General features: G+C 43.5%; 1 protein-coding gene across 6 annotated transcripts in view; it reads right to left on the bottom strand.

The window, feature by feature from the left end:
- Positions 1-9,060: 9,060 nt before the first annotated feature.
- Positions 9,061-23,753, bottom strand: part of AGL (amylo-alpha-1,6-glucosidase and 4-alpha-glucanotransferase) — a 131,394-nt gene continuing 116,701 nt past the window's right edge. For all 6 annotated transcript variants that reach the window (XM_089671519.1, XM_089671522.1, XM_089671521.1 and 3 more), the window contains exons 31-34: positions 15,483-15,580; positions 13,132-13,219; positions 12,920-13,053; positions 9,061-9,884 (exon numbers count right to left, since the gene is read on the bottom strand). In XM_089671519.1, the coding sequence (XP_089527645.1) occupies positions 9,767-9,884; positions 12,920-13,053; positions 13,132-13,219; positions 15,483-15,580 (438 nt within the window). In that variant the 3' untranslated portion in view covers positions 9,061-9,766. The remainder of the gene's footprint in view (positions 9,885-12,919; positions 13,054-13,131; positions 13,220-15,482; positions 15,581-23,753) is intronic.

Genomic DNA, 23,753 nt, shown 5'->3' on the forward strand with positions numbered 1-23,753 from the left:
ACATTTTTTTATTTTTTTTAAGATTTTTTTTTTCATATTTCACTATGACCAAAGTAGTACAATGTTACCATAGTAACATTGTACTACTTTGGGGAAGTGATCAGTATTTTTTTTTTTTTACACAATTTGCTTATAGCAAAGAATTACTTTGCTATAAGCAAGCATTTACCTGAATGACATAGATTCATTTGGGTTTTTTTTTTTTTTTTTTTGTGCTTAGCTGTGATTTGGCCACAGCTAATCACATGACATGTGCATGTGACCTGCTGTGACCATTCACAGCTAGGCACTAGTATACAATGGATGGCATGAATGAAGCCATCCATTGTATACAACTGTCATGTGACCGGCTGTGATTGGTCACAGCAGGTCACATGGTACCGGCAACGGGGGCCGGTACTCAGATGTGTCATCGGCCGTGTCCGAGGTACACGGCCGGTGACAGATTGCGCCGCTGTGCAGCTCTGCAACCACGCGAACTGTGCATGTGCGGGAGGACGCCAAATGGCGTGCACCCAGAAAGCTGATGCATTTTTTCCGCCGCCAAACGGCTATAGGCCGGGCGGCTAATGGTTAAACACTGAGCTAAGTGTATAAATGCGGCAGGGCAGTATGTCAAAAAATAAATGCAGTTTTCACTCCTTAAAATTTGTTCTTTTATTATATAAACGCAAATGTCCAAGTTTGACTTGAAAGCCACTCGTACTTTTCACTTACAACTCATTTCTAGTGACATTCAATATTTTGTCAGAGCGTTTGTCATTCTAGAAAGCATCATAGTCTTCCAGGTTTTAGATTCCCCCCCCACCAGACTCTCACACAATGAAAATAATATCACATAGATGTGTTAGTCCACACCCAGAGCCACAACAAAGGCTCTTTGTCACACACATACTTGTGTAAACCTGTCCATAATATTAGGTATGAAGACTCAGTGTCTATGCATAGAGCAATATGAATTTCCTACTTTGTAATTAATTATTACAAGATACTGTATATACTTAGGCCTCATGCACACTTGAGCTCACAAAATACTTCTTTTACAGGCATTTGAGCTTTCTTTTTCTCTGCCTCCAAACACCCCCCCCCCCCTCCATGTTAGCCTATGTATCCATGCACACTATAGGTGTTTACAGTTTAGAGGCAGGGACATTTAGAAGCAGAAAAATTAAAAATGATCTAATCATGCCTAAACTCTAGGCACATTTGTGGCTTGAGCATTTTGCCATTTCAATGGCCAGAATAAATTATTATACTGGCCAATGTGATAAACGCCTAAGCACTTGCCATGTCTAAATGCATTTTCAAAAATGCATCTTAGGCTTGTTTTGTTTTTGAAGCTGCTTTTCTCCTACCAAGAGAAAAGCGTTTTTATAAAAGCCCCAATATGCATGAAGCCTCCCATAGTACATGAACTTTGTGAACCTAAATAATACTATTATCGAATAATACCTTAAAGAGAAAGTTAAGGCCCCACTGACATCTACGCATTCTGGGAATGTATGAAAAACACACTACAAATGTGATTAGCACTTGTGATGCCATATAAGTGATTGTAAAGGTTCTGATTTTTTTTTTAACCCTTTGCCTACAGGGCACTTATACCCCTTTCCTGCCCAGGCCAATTTTCAGCTTTCAGCGCTGTCACACTTTAAATGACAATTGCACGGTTATGCAACACTGTACCCATATGAAATGTATATCATTTTTTTGAGACAGAGAGAGCTTTCTTTTGGTGGTATTTAATCACCTCTGGGTTTTTTTATTTTTTACTAAACAAAAACAACTGAAAATTTTGAAAAAAAAAAGTTTCTTAGTTTTTGTTATAAAATTTTGTAAATAAGTGATTTTTCTCCTTCACTGATGTGCGCTATTGAGGCTGCAGTGATAGGCACTGATAGGCTGCACTGATGGACACTGATAGGTGGCACTGATGAAGAGGCGCTGGTTGGTGGCACTGATGGGCATTGACAGGCATCACTCATGGGTACTGAAAGGCAGCACTCATATATGGCACTGATAGGTGGCACTGACTGGCACTGATAGGCGGCACTGACTGGCACTGTTAGGCAGCACTGACGGGCACTGATAGGCGGCACTGACTGGCACTGATAGGCGGCACTGATTGGCAGCACTGACTGGCACTGATAGGTGACACTGAAAGGCAGCTCAGATGGGCACTGATATGTGGCATTGATGTGCTCTGGTAGGCACTGATATGTGGCATTGATGGGCACTGGCAGGTGGCATAGATGAGCACTGACAGCTGGCATTGATGGACACTGACAGGTGGCACTGTTGGGGCTACACTGATCATCAGGGCACAGTGATCATCAGTGCCAGCGTAACAGCTTGTGAGGAGAGACATTCCAATAACTGGCATTTCCCTATTTACATGCGATCAGCTGTGATTGGACACAGCTGATCACATCACCGAGCCAACGTCTTTGGCTCTTTCCATTGATCGGTGATCCGCTGTGTCCGAGGGACATAACACACCACCGATCGCCACGCTCCCGGATCTGCGCACGCGCAGTTAGAATGGGAGGATGTCAAATGACGTCCTCCCAGAACGAGAAAGCCGCCTTGGGCCTGTCATTTTCTTATATGGCGTGCGGGAGGCAGTTAAATTATTATTATTTATTATTATTATTATACAGTATTTATAAAGCGCCAATAGTTCGCTCAGCGCTGTACATTACAAAGGGGGACAGAACATGTGACAGAACAATACCAATACAATGTGATACACGAGGGGTTCGAGGGCCCTGCTCTTTCGAGCTTACAATCTAGGAGGGAGGGGGTGGTGGCACAGGAGGAGATAGCTGTGGGGGATGGAGTGGTAGGAAGAGTGGAGGAGGTCGGCAAGTTAGCAGGGGGTGGGGTAGGCTTCCCTGAAGAGATGGGTTTTCAGGGTGCGCCTAAAGGAGAGAAGAGTAGGTGATAATCTGATGGGTTGGGGCAGGGAGTTCCAGAGGATGGGTGACACCCTGGAGAAGTCCTGGAGGCGGGCATGGGAGGAGGAGACCAGGGAACTAGAGAGAAGGAGGTCTTGTGAGGAGCGGAGTGTGCGTGCTGGGCGGTACTTGGATATTAGGTCAGTGATGTAGTTCGGGGCAGTATGGTGGACAGCTTTGTACGTCAGCGTTAGGATTTTGAATTTGATCCGTTGCGCAATCGGAAGCCAGTGGAGGGATTGGCAGAGGGGGGTGGCGGAGACAGAGTGGTTAGAAAGGTGAATGAGTCTGGCAGCCGTATTCAGGATTGACTGAAGCGGGGATAGCCAGCGGCGAGGCAGGCCAGTGAGGAGGGAGTTGCAGTAGTCGAGTCGTGATATGATGAGGGAGTGGATGAGCTGTTTAGTGGTTTCTGGGGTTAGGAACGTGCGGATTTTGGCGATGTTGCGGAGGTAGAGTCTGCACGAGTTTGTTAAAGATTGGACTTGGGGCTGGAAGGATAGGTTGGAGTCCAGAATGACACCCAGTACTCTGGCCTGCAGGGCGGGTTTGATGGTAGCGTTGTTGGATGTGACGGAGAAATCAATGGGGGGTGGTGTCCGGGCTGGGGGGAAGACAAGAAACTCGGTTTTGGAGAGGTTCAATTTAAGGAAGTGGAGCGACATCCAGTCTGATATGTCGCTCAGTAGGTGTGTGATTCGGGCTGAGACCAAGGGGGTGAGGTGGGGGGTTGAGAGATAGATTTGTGTGTCGTCGGCATAGAGGTGGTAGTTGAAGCCGTGAGAGTGTATGAGTTGGCCAAGGGAGGAGGTATAGATGGAGAAGAGAAGGGGCCCGAGGACAGAGCCTTGAGGGACCCCAACAGAGAGGGGGAGTGAGGGGGAGGTGGTAGCATTATAGGTAACGCTGAAGGAGCGTTGTGACAGGTAGGATGAGAGCCAGGAGAGAGCAGAGTCTCTGAGGCCAAGGGAGTGTAGTTTTTTGAGGAGGAGGGGGTGGTCCACTGTGTCGAAGGCCGCAGAGAGGTCAAGGAGTAGGAGCACTGAATAGTGGCCATTAGCTTTGGCGGTTAGCAGGTCGTTGGAGAGTTTGAGTAAGGCGGTTTCGGTGGAGTGTAGGGGACGGAAGCCGGACTGTAGGGGATCAAGGAGGTTGTTGTCGTTGAGGTGAGAGCATAGGCGGGTGTAGACTAGGCGCTCGAGGAGTTTAGATGTAAATGGGAGCAGGGAGATGGGTCTGAGGTTGTTCGGGTCATTGGGGTCCAGGGAGGGCTTTTTCAGTATGGGGGTGATGTGTGCATGTTTCAGAGGGGAGGGGAAAGTGCCTGAGGAGAGGGAGAGATTGAAGATGTGGGTGAGGGAGCGTAGGATGGAGGAGGAGGAAGGTCGTAGGAGTTGTGAGGGGATAGGGTCGAGGGGGCAGGTGGTGAGGCGGGCATCAGAGAGGATCTTGGAGACTTCCTCGATGGTAGTAAGGTCAAAGGTGCGGAGTGTGGGGGGAGCTTCAGTATGAGGAATGTAGGGTGGGGTGGAAGAGGAGGTCAGAGCAGTGGTGGGGCCATGGGAGAGGGGTGATGAGGGGGTAGCTGAGTGAGGGTGAAGGGGGTTGGAGAGAGTTTGAGCAGTGACGAAGTCCCTGCGGGTTATGTCGAGGGGGAGGGGGGATAAGGGGGTAGCTGTGTGAGAGGGGACGGGTTGAGAGGGTGTGTGAGTTGCGGCAATGTCCTTGCGAATTGTGTCAATCTTGTTTTTGAAGTGATTGGCAATCTCAAGGGCAGTGAGTGATGTGCTGGGTGGAGGTGGGGGTGGCGAGAGTAGAGAGTTGAAGGCAGAGAAGAGTCGGCGAGGATTGGAGGAGAGGGCCTTGATGAGGGTCAAGAAGTAGGCCTGTTTGGCAGCATGGAGGGAGGAGGTGTAGGTGTGGAAGGCAGATTTGTAGCGGGTGAAGACTTGTTGGGATTTGGTTTTGCGCCATAGTCGCTCCAGGGCACAACTTTGTTGTTTGAGGGTTTTGGTGTGATCAGTCTGCCAGGGCTGGAGCGGTCGGGGTCTGATGTTGCGTGTGGTTAAAGGCGCTAGTGAGTCAAGGGCTGTTGAGAGCGCATTGTTGTAGGCGGTCAAAGCCAAGTCGGGGCAGGACAGGGGGAGGATGCGGTTGTGGAGTTGATCAGCTGCAGAGTGGAGGGAGGCAGGGTTAAGGTTGCGGAGGTTACGGCTGGTAGTAGTGTGACATTTGGAGGGGTAGGCGTTGGAGGACGAGGAGATAGAGAAGGTGATCAGGTTGTGGTCAGAGAGAGGGAAGGGGGTGTTAGTGAGGTTGTGGGGAGCGCAGCGGTTGGAGAAGACAAGATCAAGGATATTTCCGTCGGAGTGGGTGGTGGATTGTATGCACTGTGCAAGTGCAAAGGAGGAGGTTAGGTGGAGGAGACGGGCTGTGTCTGGGTTGTCGAGGTTGACAGGGATGTTGAAATCCCCAAGGATGATGGTGGGTAGCTCAGAGGAGAGGAAGAAGGGTAGCCAGGAGGAGAAGTCATCCAGGAAGCGGGGTATGGATCCAGGAGGCCGGTATATCACAGCAATCTTCAGGGGGGTTGGGGAGAATAGTCGGACGCAGTGAGCCTCGAAGGAGGAGAAGGATAGGGAGGGGGGGTTTGGGAGGACTCGGAAGGTGCTCTGCGGTGACAGGAGCAGACCAACCCCACCACCTTTACATCTCATCTCATACACAAATGTTTTACACAAACATCTCATACTTACGTGAAGGTTTTGCACAGAGCAGCCCCGATCCTCCTTTTCTTGGGTCCCAAGCCGGCGCTCCAGGCCCTACCCCCTGCTGGCTGCCTGCTCTAAGGGCGCCTTGCTCCCGAGACACACAGAACGCAGCTCGGCCCTGCCCCCTCCTCACTGGCTATGATTGACAGTAGCGGGAGCCAATGGCTTCCACTGCTGTGTCTTAGCCAATGAGGAGGCAGATACCCAGGAGAGCTTCTGCTCACATGTACATCACTGGATCAAGCTCAGCTAAGTATTGGGGTGGCTGAGGGGGGAGCTGCTCACTGAAGCCTTTTTTACCTTCATGCATAAGAATGGATGAAGGTAAAAAACCTTCAGGCTCTAGAACCGCTTTAATTGCCAATGACATCCCAAACATGGCTAGCAGATAGGCTGTAAAAAAACATGCAGGACTCACTGCCCAAAGAAGGTGCAGGAGCTTCTTTGGCACATTTATTGCATGTAAGGCAGCCCATGAGACAAACACACTAAACAGCATGAAAAAAAAGTGCATTAACATCGCTGATGTAAATGGAACCTTATTATGTTTCCCTTAAAGCCCAACTCCAAGAACATTTAAAAAAATCTTCTATATTCTTTTGATTTTTTCAGGGTTAACATCCCTGTAATGTACGTGATGAGAAATGTGAAGCCAATGGCCTCTCATAGAGTCATTCTTCTTCACTTGTTCTGAGCCTAGGGACAGGAATGGACCTTGTGAGGAGAGAAGATCTGTCAAAAAGTGTTTGCAGTTTGTTTTTTTATCACTTCCCTAGATCAGTTTGTCTTTTCGGACAGACAGTATGTGGTAAGGTGGTAGGATGTTAGGCACATTTAGTTATTTTCGGTTCCCCTGTAATAAGTGGAGCAGTTGTTGATTGCTTTGAGTTGGTCTGTGTTTCACAGGCTACAGGTTTGATTGCTCTCCCCGCCTTCTGGAAGGTTCTAGATCTTGAACATAGGAGCAGAATAAGTCAAATGAGCAGTCTGAATATTTATGGGGTCTCAGCCAATCCCTGAGGAGGTGTGCCCAGTAGGTGGCTGGAGAGCACATATATAGTCTGAGGTTTGGTGTCTTGTCTTGGAGGAGAAATCCCAAACCTGAGGGGCCCTGCCCTTCTGGGCAGATTGCTGGAGTTTTGTTGCATGCTCATCAAGGTCTCATATGTGGCATAGCTGGGGGCCTACTTCTGAAATCTATTGAAGCTAGGATCTGGTCTGGAGAACTCAATGAAGAGTTGAAAGTGTGGAAGTGATAGGGGTGGACGTTGAAATGAGTTCATCTGTCCTGAAGCATTATGAGCATTAACCTCTCTCTTATTGGAAAGTGTTCTGGTGAATGCTGGACGGAGGCATCCACTGATCCTGTGACATTGTGAGCACTGACCAGAGCTCAAGATCCTAGCTGTCTGTATGCTTTTTTTCTGTAGATAAAAGTGCCAGTGGTAGCTCTAATTCAGAGAGTTCAGTTCCTACAAGGTCCCAATTCTGTTCATTTTCTCCCTCTGCCCTTGTAATAAAGGTATTGAGAGAAGCTTAGGACAATGTGTCCTCCTGTTACTGTTAGGAATTCCGGACTATCCCATACCACCCTGCCCCCCTCCAAGTTTATTCAGCAACAATGCACAAAAATACATCCCCTAGACTGATTTCAGAGTGAATGAACTATTGCTGGGTGCCAGGCTGCCTCTGCACCAATTTGGGAAAGAACCTCTTACACACAGCGGCTCCTGCATGACTAGCGCTACATTTTTATTAATGTTAATGTGCATTTTCTGCAACAGATAACAGCTTACTCACATTGAGTGTTTTGATGAAGAAGCGCGAGGAGCTGGACAGCTGTATCAGAATGATGAGCTCATCAGTATGCTGCTTCTCCTTTTACTGTTCAGCCATAGGCTGGGAGAGGGACGAAACCTGTAGGTGTAGCTTAACCACTTAGTGACTGAGGGTAAAATAAATCTTAAAGCCTGAACACAAGTTTGCAACTTTGACATGTGTTAGTAAAATTGTACACATATTTGCTACTACTTTGTGCATCTAGATCAGTGGTTCTCAACCTTCCTAATGCCGTGACCCTTTAATACAGTTCCTCATGTTTTGGTGACCCCCAACCCTATAATTATTTACCCAGTAATTATAATTCATGAAGTGTCGTTTTACCTCCAGTACTGCTGCTTTCTACAAAGTAGCTGCTTTGAACAGAGTAGCTGCTTTTAACACAGTAGCTGCTTTCTACAAAGTAGCTGCTTCCAACACAGTAGCTGTTGAAAGCAGCTACTGTGTTGAAAGCAGCTACTGTGTTGAAAGCAGCTGTGTTGAAAGCAGCTACTGTGTAGAAAGCAGAGTAGCTGCTTTCAACACAGTAGCTGCTTTCAACACAGTATAATATATGTGTTTTCCGATGGTCTTAGGTGACCCCTGTGAAAAGGTCGTTCGACGCCCAAAGGGGTCGCGACCCACAGGTTGAGAACCACTGATCTAGATGGATTACACTTTGGGTTTTTTTTTTAGGACAAATTGTGCTTTTTTTTGGTGGTAACAGATCTCCTGATTTTTTTTTTTAAATGTAGCTGTATATTTCTTGCTACTACCATAACCTACTGCCAAAGAACAACCCAGAAAAAATTCTGTTGCTCCCGACGATCAGAGCGATACTACATATGTGTGTTATTTGTTGTTTGTACACATAGTAATTCCCAGAAAAAATAGTACACATTTTGCTTTTTTTATCCTGCCTAAAACACACTGGCACTGATAATAATTTTGAAAACGCTTTAAAAAAAAATACTGGCCAAACTTTACTGACCCTGACCTTTGACCCTAACACGGGCACTGACCTAGATCTAACCTTGATCTAGGTTTTTTTTTTTTTTTTACAAACATGTTTTATTACTTTCTTTCTGAAATGTATCTCTCTCCCATTCAGAGAAAAAAAAAACACAGGGGCAGGATGCACAGTGACTGATCACTGTGATAGCCAATCAGAGGCTATCACAGCTATCAGGTGGCCAGAGCCAGGAGTACTAATGATCGGGTCCCGGAGCTCCCAGTGACAGCCCGGTCTTCTAAATGTGACACCAAGGGGAAAAGCCCAGTTTTGTGAAGCTGCATATATGAGTACGCTCGGTGGGAAGGGGTAAATAATCAGATCTGCTGCTCTGCCAGACAGGGCAATGGTGTGTTGTATGACTGTGTAGATTGCAGCACTGTATAGAGAGAAATGCTAATCCTTTGACAGGTGAAACAGATCCTTTATATGTATTTTCATTTGATCTTAGCAGTTTGACTACAGTTCAGCATTAAAGACAACAAAAAGGCCATTAAAACAATGATTGTTATATATTTTTATTGCACAGATATACAGTAGACTGTAAACAACAAGCCTTATCACAATCTCAATAAATGAGCTATGCAGTGCCTTAAACATTCTACTTGTTCTGACCAAACACTTCTGCCAGCGCTATAGGAAGACACTGATGTAGTTTGATGTAACAGACTGAATTAAACACAGTTTGTTATTAACACCATTTCTAGTCCCACCTTACTGCAACCAGTTTATCTAATCATGCAGTTGTCATTCTACAGATAGTTTTAAGAATGTCTGATCCCTACATTACAACACTGACCCTCAGCAACAGACCCAGCAGGGACCGTCCATACGCCAATGCTTCCAATACAGCATTCTAAGCTTCAGGGTCTCTGTGATTTTATTTACATTTATTAAATAGTGTAAGAAAAGGATAAAACATTGTATACAATGGTGGGCTGTAGATTTTGGATGGTGGCACAAACATGATTATTTAATGACTGATGAGACAAGTGTAATGTGCAAAGTAAACAAAGCAATTCATATTTGTTTCAGTGACTAAGCATTAACAGTTAGTGTCCCTGCTATATGGTTTTCCCATTACAGTAAAGTCACCAGCTAGCAGATATCAAGGGTATGAGTCCTCTTCAGCATACAGAAACATCCTCTTCAGAGGAAAGTTGCAGAGCCATCAATAATTAATTGATCCTACAGGATGATCAATATATCTAAAGGTCATGCAAGACTTCCAGTACTACAGATAGGGACCAGGCCTGTGTCTCACAGCTGAATGAGCAATATTGGCCATTCTCATTGGTCAGTTCTGGAAGACCTTTCCAGGAGGATCTGTGGGGGAGAATTTAATATCAAAAACAGCAGATGCAGGCATTTGTACATAATATATCATTCGCTTTGTTTCCATATCACATAAAGAGTCACGCTAAAACTCATATATAGCTTTAAATGAAAAAGACTTTGGGGTTGATTTACTAAAACTGGAGAGTGTAAAATCTGGTGCAGCTGTCCATGGTAGCAAATCTGCTTCTAACTTCAGACCTGGAAGCTGCACAAGATTTTGCACTCTCCAGTTTTAGTACATCAACCCCTTCGTGTACTAAATACAACCAGTGATGTCACTTTGCCAGTCATCAGTCACTGAAGCAATTTGCTAATGCTTCTAATGCTATCCTGTGAACACGGCATCTATGACAAAGGCAGAAATGTAACTAAATGTACCTTCATCTCTGAGCTCTGTGTAATCTACTACAGAATATGCACACAAAGCCACATTGAGCATCAGTAGAAATGTCCTCAGTCATTTGCAGTGTAACTTCCTGTCCCTGTATCACCAGCCATATTCAAATATTCAATGCAGGTTTAGAACTGATTGGCTGCAAAAAACTTCTAAGAACCTGTATTTTTAATATTATAGATTCTGTGCTTGAAAAACACCAAGAAGGTTGTTTCTGTTGATCCATCCATATGGTGATCTGTCTCACTGCCCATTAGGGAATTGTCAGGAGGCAGGAGAGAGCTGTAAACATTTAGTGTAGTGAATGATTAGGACCAGATTAGCCATTGGGTGATTGTAGCTAAACTAGACCCACCTAAATTCAATAACAGTAATCAGTCTGATTGTTGACAACTGGAAGTGCTTAAGTTTTAGATTCAATGTGTGTTGTGTCAAAACTTTCCTCTCTCCTCCACTTCATACCATCAGGGAAGTTGTGTGTAGACTAGTAGAGAATGCAGGCAGGACTGACATCACTGCTTGCAATTTCAGTGCAGCAGAGGCAGGATTGTCAGAGAAAAACAGAAAGATAATACCACCCCTAGGCCTCGTTCACACGGTCGATGATGTTCATATAGTGTGGAGTCTATTAAGGCACAGTGGCTAAACAGACACAGCCACTCATCCTAATGTGGCAGGTTTGTGGCGGAGCAGTCCCAAACGCACACTGTCTGCATTCAGGGCAGCTCACCTATGCCCACATGTTCACATTAGGACAAGCAACTTCAACCGTGCACCCACTACGTCCTAATAGACTTCAAGATGCTGCTTGCATGCAGCACTTGGAAGTTATAGTAAAAAAATGGCCTGTTCACTCAATATTGGCATCATTGCCTGTGTGAACAAGGATTTACTTGAGCAAAGAGTTCTAGCACCCCACACTTTTCTTCTACTTCCTCTGCACCAGAGGGAAGCCTGCTTTAAACAAACAACATCCAAATGGGGAACCTAAGCTATACCATAAATTTAGAACTGTATGCATGGCTGCTGTTCCATGTGGGGTCAGGGGTAAAGAGAACGTGACATATGGGAGTAGATTTACTAAAATTGGTGCACGCAGAATCTGGTGCAGCTGTGCATGGTGACCAATGAGCTTGTAACATCAGCTTGTTCCGTTAAACTTTGCCGATAAAACCTGGAAGCTGATTGGTTTCTATGCAGAGTTGCACCAGATTTTAGTATTCCTTTTTAGATGTGCGAACTACACTATATTGCCAAAAGTATTGGGACAGCCCCCAAATCATTGGATTCAGGTGTTCCAATCAAGTCCATGGCCACAGGTGTATAAAATCAAGAACCTAGGCATGCAGACTGCTTCTACAAATATTTGTAAAAGAATGGGTCGCTCTCAGGAGCTCAGTGAATTCAAGCGTGGTACTGTGATAGGTTGCCACCTGTGCAGTAAGTCCATCCATGAAATGTCCTTGCTACTAAATATTCCACGGTCATCTGTTAGTGGCATTATAACAAAGTGGAAGCAACTGGGAACAACAGCAACTCAGCCACGAAGTGGTAGGCCATGTTAAATAACAGAGCAGGGTCAGTGCATGCTGAACCAGTTAGTGCGCAGAAGTCGCCAACTGTCTGCAGAGTCAACAGCTAAAGACCTCCATACTTTATGTGGCCTTCAGATTAGCACAACAGCAGTGCATAGAGAGCTTCATGGAATGGGTTTCCATAGCCAAGCAGCTGCATCCAAGCCTTACATCACCAAGTGCAATCCAAAGCGTTGGATGCAGTGGTGTAAACCAAGTCGCCACTTGACTCTAGAGCAGCAGAGACGTTTTCTCTGGAGTAATGAATCACGCTTCTCTGTCTGGTAATCCAATGGACATGTCTGGGTTTGGCGGTCACCAGGAGAACAGTTCTTGCCTGACTGCATTGTGCCAAGTGTAAAGTTTGGTGGAGGGGGGATTATGGTGTGGGGTTGTTTTCCAGGGGTTGGGCTTGGCCCCTTAGTTCCAGTGAAGGGAACTCTTATGGCTTCAGCATACCAAGACAGTTTGGACAATTTCATGCTCCTAACTTTGTGGGAACAGTTTGGGGATACCCCGTTCCTGTTCCAACATGACTGCACACCAGTACACAAAGCAAGGTCCATAAAGACAAGGATGAGCAAGTTTGGGGTGGAGGAACTTGACTGGCCTACACAGAGTCCTGACTTCAACCCGATAGAACACCTTTGGGGTGAATTAGAGTGGAAACTGCAAGCCAGGCCTTCTCGTTTGACATCAGACCCTTGACTGGCCTGCACGGAGTCCTGACTTCAAACCGATAGAACTACAGACTAAGACTAGGATGCCATTAAAGTTCATGTGCGTGTAAAGGCAGGTGCCCAATACTTTTGGCAATAAAGTGTAAATGGGTCAGGTCAATGTTAAGATGTTGATTGCTTCTAACCTTTTTGGAGTGGCTTCTTACACACACTAACTGTTACTTGTTTTGACACCAAAAGCCCTAATATACTAGCATCTGTCCCCTGGCGGCAAAATCCAATGCACAGTAACTTCATGTAGCAATTGCAGTAAATAATCCACAGCCAAAGCTAAATAAAGATTACTGCACAGAAATCTTAGCTCACTCTTCTCACCTTTCTAGATGTGTGTAGTGACGAGACAGAACATTCTTCACTAAAACCACTGTCTTCTGGTATGTTTCACGGTCTATAAGCTTTGCAAAGTGCAGCTTGGCACGCAGAAAGTACCCGATGGGCCAGAGCCATTCCTGAAAAAGAAGACACAGTTCACGACTCTGCCTAGCATGGATACATCTCAATGTAAATTTATTTAGAATTGAACTTACTGGTCCCTGGTGGTAATTAAATCCTTTTGCAAGATTGTAATTATCATTATCCAGAGCGTTGTCATAAACTCCACAGTATACCATGTCACTGAAAAAACAAATAATTCATTAGAGTACTAATGGTGCAATGTGATACATTCTGACAGGTATTGCATCAGTTATTTACTACTAAGGTCTCAAGTACATTAATTCAGGATTTGGCTCTTTCACTCTGCTTCACCAATAGTTTTTTAAATACATATTTACAGTGTTTATGAATAGTTGTAAACATGCTAATTCAGCATCTATCATTTCAGCAACAAACAACAACAAAAAAAATCTTAGACGGATTTGGCATATGCACTTCTTAAAATATATTTTATTGTGGTCGGGAATAGAAAAAAATTTAAAAAAAAATTTAAATCAAGAAAGTTTGCATATTTATGTTTTGCGGTCTTCTCTCCAGCTAGGAGATGGAACTCTTTTCTCCCTTTCACATACTGAAAAGAAGCCCATTGTACACAGAACTAGACTGCGTCATTAGAATAGTAACTGCTCCCTTATTACAAGGCTCAGTATTAGGTAGTAATCGTACAAAATGATCCTCCCTCCTAGATAGTAAGCTTGAAAGAGCAGGGCCCTCGAACCCCTCGTGTTCTGTTTTCTTACCGTATTGTCCCATGTTCTGTCCCCCACTATAATGTACAGCGCTGAGCAAACCTTTTGGCGCTATATAAATACTGTATAATAATAATACAAAAGGGGCTGAAAAGCAATCTTCTCCTGCTGTGCTGTCTCTTTAGCTCAGTGCTTTGAGAATCCTTTGTCACTGATTAAATGTTTATTTGTTAACCTGTTCAGCCCTTTGGAAGTACATAGTGTATCCAAAGAGGGAACAGTTAAGCACATACTTGTGCTCAGCCAGCTTCTGGCTGTAATGTAAAAATGATCTGGCAGGCTATACATATTAATTTTACAGTGCGAGTGGTACGGTTCCTTTCGCAGTCTAATAGACCCCAAATGTCTACATAAAGAGTACCTGTCACCTCTGCAACAAGGGGGTTTGTTAACCCCCTTATGACAGTAATAAAGTTAAATAAAAATGTAAATATAATAAAATGCATTTAAAAAAACAAAAACAACAAAAAGTAACCTATGTTGCTATGTTGCCCTGCACACGTATGCATTCTGTGATTGCACCACATGTAAGGAGGGAAAATCTTAGTCTAGGCCATAAAGCAAGGTAAACTTTAAATTATGAGATGTAAAGGCTTTTAAAGCGTTGCCTAGGAAGATTTTTGGGTACCACAGATTTTCACAATATCACAGGTGCACGCAATTTTTGAGACTTGACATCTATTTACTTCAAGCAATGCTATTTTTTATGTTTTAACAAATAATTGGCTTTATTGTGTGTTTGCACTAAAATAAATTTTTATACTTTTTCCTGAAAATATGCAGTTGATAAAAAGTTGCACAAATAACATGCAAAATAAAAAATTACAATCACTAACTTTTTTCCTACAGAGCCTTTGCTATCAGAAAATATAAAATGTCCTGGGGCTTTTACGTAATTTTAAAGCAAAAATGCAGATTATTACATGATTGCTCTAGAGGTAAAGAGGTTAAACAAAGACTGTATCACTGCGTGACAGGGCAGATCTTTCCCTTTTTTCACTAAGAGTAGGGAAGGATGTAGTAAACAGCTTGTGCAAGTCTGTCATCACTAACCAAGTTGCAAGATATGCACTGGAACTTGAAACACACTACCTTAGGTCAACATTTGCCCATTTATGACCAGCTTTTTTGTATAAAAAAAAACATTTTTCATTCATGTGAGGTCTTTTTAGTAGAGACTTTTCATAATGCAGGTGTAGCGTGATTGTTCCAAGAAATCAGTCTGCTATTGACAAGGTAATGATGAATAACATTTGCCTTCTCAAAAATAAAAATACCCTGCTATTCAGCGAATGCTTGAAGTGAGTACCCACTGCAGAAGTATTGGCCCTGGGCCCAAAGGTGGGTGGAAAAAAAAATTAAAGTGTAACTTTAGACAAAGCTTTAAGCTTTGGATAGAGTAGAGAAATGTAAGAATCTCTCTCAAGTTGTATTGTTATCTAATACCTTGTTAGGGAGAGTTACCCTCACATTCTGTCTCTGTGTCATCTCTGTGGCTCAGACAGGAAATGAGGGAAAATCTGGCTCCTTCTTTGAGACTTCACCTCATTTTCTGTCTTGGAGGCCTCATCAATGGTGCACCACACACTAATCTAAAACTGAAACATTATGGTAATAAATGGAAATAAACATTATGATCCATTAATAAATATGGTCAATAAATCAACAATGCTGTTTATGTCAGAAACACTTACTCTGGGTCTAAGGTTTTCATTCCCAGAGGTCCCATAAGTTTCTTCTGTGCAACCTCAAGAGCTTGCCAAGCTCTAAGAGGGGTGAAGAGCTCTGGTGCCTGAAAGAAATGTAGAAAAAGGAAATCATTTATGTGATGTTCCACACCTGCCTCATATACAGTACCTCTGCCTCAGGGAACTTAACAGGATCATTATTCCAGGAAATAATTTAGTGGATTTACACATTGCATATCATGCAACCTCAGGGATAATAGAGGACTACTGCTTTATGAAATGTATGGGATTTACAACTGTTTTACAGATAAACATTTGAAAGATGTAAAAAATCGATGTAAAAATGATTATCAATATAGTTTTTAATGTTTTAAAAACATGATTCTTTATGTCAGTTGTAGAATTATACTACATGGGGACAGTCATATTTGCATATAACATATGCAGACTCATTGCATCCCCTGCATCCACAATTATTATTATCAAAGTTACTGGTTTGTCAAGTTTTCTGTTATCCTTCTAGACCAAAATTCTTCCACTTAATATTTGCTTGCTCACATACCGCTTCCGCCTCTCTCTGGAACAGATCTTCCATAGGTTTCCTACTCTTCTTGTTTTTTGTTGTCTAATCTTCCAATATTGCTAACTTACATGCATATCTACTTTCACCTTGGCCAAGTCAATAAAGTCACGTAAAAGGGACAGAACAATCATTGAATAATGATGATAAAGGAGAAGTACAGCCAAAGCTCTTTTGGCCCTACTTCAATTGTGGGTCACAGGAGTACACTTTGTTCTGCACTCCTGTAACACAGATTCAGACAACAGCGGGCTAAAATCTACTGAATGAGGAAAGATTTTTCAGTATATTTGGATTTCCCCGGTCCATTTGAGGGCAGCAAGGTGTGCATATTCCAGGACATTCCTTATGTGGTTGTAGCCTACATTGAGTCCATCCCCAAGCGAAGGAGCATTTGTGTTTGCTGGTTCCTTGGCTAAAATCTACTGTCGGCGGAGGTCACAGAGCTGATCCAGGGTTTGCAGGGATCCCAACAATAATGTCGGAATCCACCCAGATGCATGACCGGGAGCTGGCTCAGCTTCTCCGACCACCGCGGAGAGCCTAAACCAGCCGCTCCCGCCCCCTCCACAGTCTGGCACTCCAATGACCGCTGGAGGAGCAGAGCAGAGAGCCAGAGGCTGATAGTCGTACTTCTCTGCTCAGAGCAGACTTAGAACTGAGCAATCAGCGGTCTTTGATCGCTCAGTTATCTCTGTGGAGCCGGCGGGGGACAGATGCAGCATTGGATTGATGCTGCATCCACCTAGGCGAGTATGACTTTTTATTTTTTGGAAATCCCATACTTTTCTTTTAAACTCACTCTGCACTTTAGCATATCATAAATAAAAAAACAACAAATCAGCAGCTATATGATAAACTCCTAAATAAGCCAAACCCCTGACAACGCCTGCTTGTGACAAAACACGTAGGGTGGAGCTACGCCTTATGACGTCATCGCGTCACGCATCATGGCCATTTTGTTGGTTGGAAGATTTTTTGATCTTACATGTGTTCTTCATCTTATGTTTGTAAGTGTAATACTTTATTAAACTTCACATTATTTTAAATTACTACACCATGAGGAACTTGTGTTCTCTTTATACATCCCATTGCATTCCATATTTGCTGTTTTTGACCGCATGATCTGTGGTCATTTGTTCAGGTACGAGGCTGTGAATGGTGTTGGTGGAGGATTCTTTTTCTTGTCTTCCCGATGGTGGCACATCACTTTTTGAAGATATGGTTTTATTCCAACACTTAGTCACATTTATTGGACTTCTTTGAGGACTTTAATTTACTGATCAATTTCCCATCACATTTTCTGCAATTGTGGTGTGAATAAGTGGTACATTTTTGTTTTATTTATTGTTTCACATGTTGCCAGCATTTTGATATTAGCAGCTTTTTCATAACACTGAGTGCATTTAGAGCAGGTATATGTTTTGTCCTAAATAAGTGCAACAACAAAGAGTTAATAAAAAACTTAGTAAAATACTGCACTACAACCTTAGGTAAATACTAAGTGCAATAATAATATTCCATCATATCATATTATAATACAAATTGCGTACTAAGAGATAATGTGCAACACAAAGATTCTGTGTTCAATATATATCCACAGGTGCCAGAAAAAGTCATTTGTGTTCTAAATGAAACAGTGGGTTAAATTTACTAAAACTGGTGCACTCAGAATCTGGTGCAGCTGTGCATGGTAGCCAATCCGCTTCTAACTTCAGCTTGTTCAGTTAAGCGTTGACTAAACTTGGAAACTGATTGGTTTCTAAGCAGAGTTACACTCTCCACTTGCAGTAAATAACCCACAAAGTGTCCAAAATAACAATTCAAGCAATGTTAACCGTTTCCCGTCCGCCCTATAGCAGAAATACTGCTACAGGGCGGCACGGGTGCGTAAAATCACATGTATATACAGTATACGTGATTTTGCATCTCTGGCTAGAGGGTGCGTGCGAGCCACGCACGCGCCTTACCCGCACCGCCATTTGTGGCAGCAGCTGTCAATCACCGGGTCCCGGCTGGTGATTACTCGCCGGTGCCCGATGATTTCCGGGAATCTCCGACAGGGAGGAGAACTGTTTTGTTTACTAACAGTTCTCCTCCCTGTCAGCTTGGGCACACTGCTTTGGAAGGCTGTGCACACTGACACGGCCCCCTATGTAAAACACTCCCAGCACACAGGTATCCCTTTGATATATATATATATATATATATATATATGTGGGATTTTGCATTTCCGGGTAGTGGGTGCGCACGAGTTGCGCGTGCAGCCTACCTGCACTGCTGTTTGCGGCCTCGGTGATCGCCATGTGTCTCCGACAGGGGAGAGACCTGTGGATTAACAACACAGATCTCTCCCCTGTCAGCAGAGCTATACAAAGCAGTGTGCTTACAGTGAAACACAGCCTCATAGTAAAACAGCACACAGTTAACCCTTTGATCACCCCACATGTTAACCCCTTCCTGCCCAGTGCCATTAGTACAGTGTCAGTGCTTTTTTTTAGCACTGATCACTGTATTGGTGTCACTGGGGATGTCAGTGACACCAAGTCAGTTCCCCCCAGTGTCAGTCCCTCAGTTCTGCTATAAGTCACTGATCGCTGCCATTACTTTTAAAAATAAAAATAATTAATTTCAGTAGCTATACCGCCATTTGTAAGTGCTAAAACTTTCACGTAAACCAATTAATTTACATGTATTGGGATTTGTTTTTAGCAAAGATATGTAGTAGAATACATTTTGGCCTAAATTTGACAAAAAGTCAAAAATATATTTTTTTCTCGAAATTGTCGGTCTTTTTTTTTATAGTGCAAAAAATAAAAACGCACAGGCGATCAAATACCACTGAAAGAAGGCTCAATTCGTGGGAAAAAAGGACGTAAATTTCATTTGGGTGCAGCGTTGCATGACCGCACAATTGTCAGTTAAAATAACGCAGCACCGTAACGCAAAATATGGCCTGGTCAGGAAGGGGGGTAAATCCTCAAGAGGACAAGTGGTTAATCCTTCACTGTATGGGAAAATCAAACGCATGTCCACATCAGTCTGCCGTCACGTGAAAAGATGCCAGCAAATCAAAAAGTGCTTCCACTAAATAAATGTACAAAACACTGAACAATTTAAATGACCAGCCTCTCAAGACCTGCAAACACCCTTGGCAAGCTTAAGCTGATGATCCGCCCCTCCTGGTAGGAAACTGCCTTCAGCTATCAGAGAAACATGTCCTCATCAATTTATAGTGCTTATTCAGTTTCTTATCAGGAAGTGCAGATCATCAACTAAAACTTCCCAAGTGTGCTTGTCTGTCTTGGGATACAGTAGATTGGCTATTTAAATTGGTGAGTGTATTTCCATTTGTTTGGAGGAGGAAAGCATTCTGGGATCTGCTGGCATCTTTTCACCTGAGGAGAGATTGATGTGGACATGAAGTTTGAATATCACATGCACTGAAGAATTAAAGTAGTTCTAGAGCCCAGATATTTTTTTACCTTAATGCATTCCTGTAATAAGTCCTTGGCACCGATGGTACGCAAATATGTGGACTCTCAGCAGCTGGGCCTTGGCAAATATGCGTTACCAATGCAAACAAACATGTGCCGTGAGAATGTGCCCCACGCACTCCCGGCACCTCACTGAAAGGTCCAGATTGCAATTGGGAACTTTTCAATCATGTGACTGCTGTGACAGCCAAACACAGTGGTCACATTATCCTAAACCCCACATCCTGGCATCACAAACCCCTTAAAGGGCTGGGAGATGCAGGTGCAAAGGAGTTAAACTACACTGCCGGGTAAACTCACACTCTCCTTTTTGGTTTTAGCGAATACAGAGTAAAATGTTCTCTATATTTGTGGACATCTGTTATGTTATATCCTCTTTTCTAAAGAGAATTTACTCTCTACACTCCTGAAGAAGCGGATGGACCGCGAAACATGTTGAGAAGAACTGGCTAAATATATGCATTAGACTGTACCACTTAGTCTATGGAACTGAGTAGTACCTCATTGTGGATATATTACTACGGAATTGAGAGTTATTTGTGTTAGTCCTTAAATGGAGTTTGGTATACTTTTACATATTTGTGTATTTATGTTGTAATAAAGAATACTGCTTTTTAAATTTCATATGGTGTAATGTCTATGGTGGTACCATGAAAGTCTATATTGCCTCTAAAATAAAAAATTTTTCTATACATATATCTTAAGATGTAGGTATCTTCTAAGATCTTTTTACATAAATTGACCAACACAATTTTGAATTCATTCCTGTATTAAGGTAACAGAAACCTTCCAGTATCAGTTCCCCACAGCCACCCCCACCCCCCAAATACTTACTTGACTCCTCTGTCTACCCAGTGCTGTGACTGAGAACAGCGGTGCTGCTGGCTCTCTACTCATGCCATTGGCTCCTGCTCCTGTCAATCAAATCTTGCAAGGAGGGAGCGAGGGGCAGTTCCTGAGCTCGGGAACATGGCTTGCTATGGGGGCAAACAAATAAAAGGAGGAGCCTGAAGTGACAGGGGACCCCAGAAGGGGAGGTTCAATATCATTGCACAGAGAAGGTAAGTAAAACATGTTTATTGTTTTAATTATTTATTTATTATGGGTACTTATATAGTGCCGTCAATGTATGCAGCGCTTTTTATATATATATATATATATATATATATATACATATACAGTGAGGAACAGAAGTATTTGAACACCCTGCGATTTTGCAAGTTCTCCCACTTAGAAATCATGGAGGGGTCTGAAATTCACATTGTAGGTGCATTCCCACTCTGAGAGACAGAATTTAAAAAAAAAAAATTCAGGAAATCACATTGTATGATTTTTAAAGAATTTATTTGTCTTGTACTGCTGAACATAAGTATTTGAACACCTAAGAAACAGCAAGAATTCTGGCTCTCAAAGACCTGTTACTCTGCCTTTAAAAAGTCCACCTCTACTCCACTCATTAATCTAACTTAGTAGCACCTGTCTGAGCTCTTTAAAGACACCTATCCACCCCACAGTCAGTCAGACGCCAACTACTACCATGGGCAAGACCAAAGAGCTGTCAAAAGACACCACAAACAAAATTGTGGACCTCCACAAGGCTAGAAAGGGCTACGGGGCAATTGCCAAGCAGCTTGGTAAAAATAGATCAACTGTTGAAGCAATTGTTAGAAAATGGAAGAGGCTAAAGATGACTGTCAGTCTCCCTCGGACTGGGGCTCCATGCAAGATCTGGTGGGGTATCACTGATGATAAGAAAGGTGAGGAATCAGCCCAGAACTACAAGGGAGGAGCTGGTCAATGACATGAAGAGAGCTGGGACCACAGTTTCAAAGGTCACTGTCGGTAGAACACTACGCCGTCATGGTTTCAAATCATGCATTGCACGGAAGGTTCCCCTGCTCAAGTCATCACATGTCCAGGCCCATCTGAAGTTTGCCAATGACCATCTGGATGATCCAGACGAGGCATGGGAGAAAGTCATGTGGTCAGATGAGACCAAAGTAGAACTTTTTGGTCTAAACTTCACTCGTTGTGTTTGGAGGAAAAAGAAGGATGAGTTGCATCCCAAGAACACCATCCCTACTGTGAAGCATGGGGGTGGTAACATCATGCTTTGGGGGTGCTTTTCTGTGAAGGGGACAAGACGACTGCACTGTAGTAAGGAGAGGATGAATGGGGCCATTTATTGTGAGATTTTGAGCAACAACCGCCTTCCCTCAGTCAGAGCATTGAAGATGGGTCGTGGCTGGGTCTTCCAACATGACAACGACCTGAAGCACACAGCCAGGATAACCAAGGAGTGGCTCTGTAAGAAGCATATCAAGGTTCTGGAGTGGCCTAGCCAGTCTCCAGACCTAAATCCAATAGAACATCTTTGGAGGGAGTTGAAACTCTGTGTTGCTCAGCGACAGCCCCAAAACCTGACAGATCTAGAGGAGATCTGTGTGGAGGAGTGGGCCAAAATCCCTGTTGCAGTGTGTGCAAACCTGGTCAAGAACTACAGGAAACGTTTGACCTCTGTAATTGCAAACAAAGGCTTCTGTACCAAATATTAACACTGATTTTCTCAGGTGTTCAAATACTTATGTTCAGCAGTGCAAGACAAATAAATTCTTTAAAAATCATACAATGTGATTTCCTGAATTTTTTTTTTTTAAATTCTGTCTCTCAGAGTGGGAATGCACCTACAATGTGAATTTCAGACCCCTCCATGATTTCTAAGTGGGAGAACTTGCAAAATCGCAGGGTGTTCAAATACTTCTGTTCCTCACTGTATATATATAGAGAGAGAGAGAGAGAGAGAGTGAGTACATTCACATCAGTCCCTAACCCTCAAGGGGCGAACAATCTATGGTCCCTAACTCACATTCATGCATACACATACTAGACAGGGTCCATTTAACCAACCAGCATGTCTTTGGAGTGTGTGAGGAAACCGGAATACCCGGAGGCAACCCACACAAACACAGGAAGAACATGCAAACTCCAGGCAGGTGGTTCCGTGGTTGGGATTGTGAACCAACTACCCTAGTACTGCCAGGCGGAAGTGCTAACCATTTAGCCACTGTGCTGCATGTAAAAAAAATTCTACTTTACAACTGCTTTAACATTGCTTGGGTTGTTTTTGTTATCGTGGACACTTTATTCCATTTTTAACACAAGGGACATTTTCTGGCACCTGTGGATATATATTGGACACAGAAATGTCTGTACTGTGTTGCACATTATCAGTTTGTTCTATATATGATATGATGTAATATTACTATTGTACTTAGTATTTATTTGAGGTTGTAGCGTGGTAATTTACTTAGAGTTTTTTTTCATTAACTCTTTGTTGTAGCACAACTACTGAATAATCTGTAAATAAGAAGACATAAATAAAAAGACGCACCCCACCTTCTGCTCTGTTGTAGGTTCTTGTGGATTGTTTGATTATTGATCATGATCATGTGAATTTAGTAACAATGAAAACCTAGAGGTGAAGAAGGATGCGAGAGCATACCTCAAGACTGGAAAACAATACAGAATTAAACAAAGAGATAAAAGAAAACCTGTTCCTAGAGTAGAAGGCAGCAGTTTTAGCACAAGACAAACTGGATTTATTAAAGATACTCTGTCAGTTGCTGAAGCTTGAGCTGTTCTGACAGGCAAAGCTCCAACTTTTCCGAGTACTGTCAAAGACTGTTGCTAGCTGCTGCTGCCCACGTACCCCCACCATGATGGGCAAAGTTACTACTCGCTATGAGTGAGCAAAAGGAAGAAAGAGGTAGGCAAATCCTACCATCAACAGGAAGTGCTGGAGCTTTGCCAGTCAGAACAACCTGGTATTTGGCTACAACTGCAGGGCTTTGCAAGCTGCTGCACCCTCTTTGTGGCTGACAGAGTCACTTTAACCACTTGCCGTCCGCCTGCTGTTGATAAACGGCAGGGCGGTGGCAGTCCAGGGGCGAGTTACCGTTCATAAACGGCACCTGCCTTTTCTAGCTGTGCGCGCTCCCTGGGAGCGCGCAGCACTGCGATCCGGTGCCCGCTGTGTCCTCCGGACACAGTGAAACACCAATCGTCAGACGGGACCTCTGTACGAGGTCCCGATCATGTGATCACTGATTGGCGAATCAGTGATCACATGCAAAGTAGTAAGCAAGATGTCACTTCTGACATTATTGCTTACTACGTGTGAAATCTGTGAATGATCACAGA

The sequence above is a fragment of the Staurois parvus genome, unplaced genomic scaffold, assembly GCF_062004578.1.
Source record: "Staurois parvus isolate SC_StPar_1 unplaced genomic scaffold, SC_StPar_1.0 ptg000106l, whole genome shotgun sequence".
In the NCBI taxonomy this organism is placed as follows: Eukaryota; Metazoa; Chordata; class Amphibia; order Anura; family Ranidae; genus Staurois; species Staurois parvus.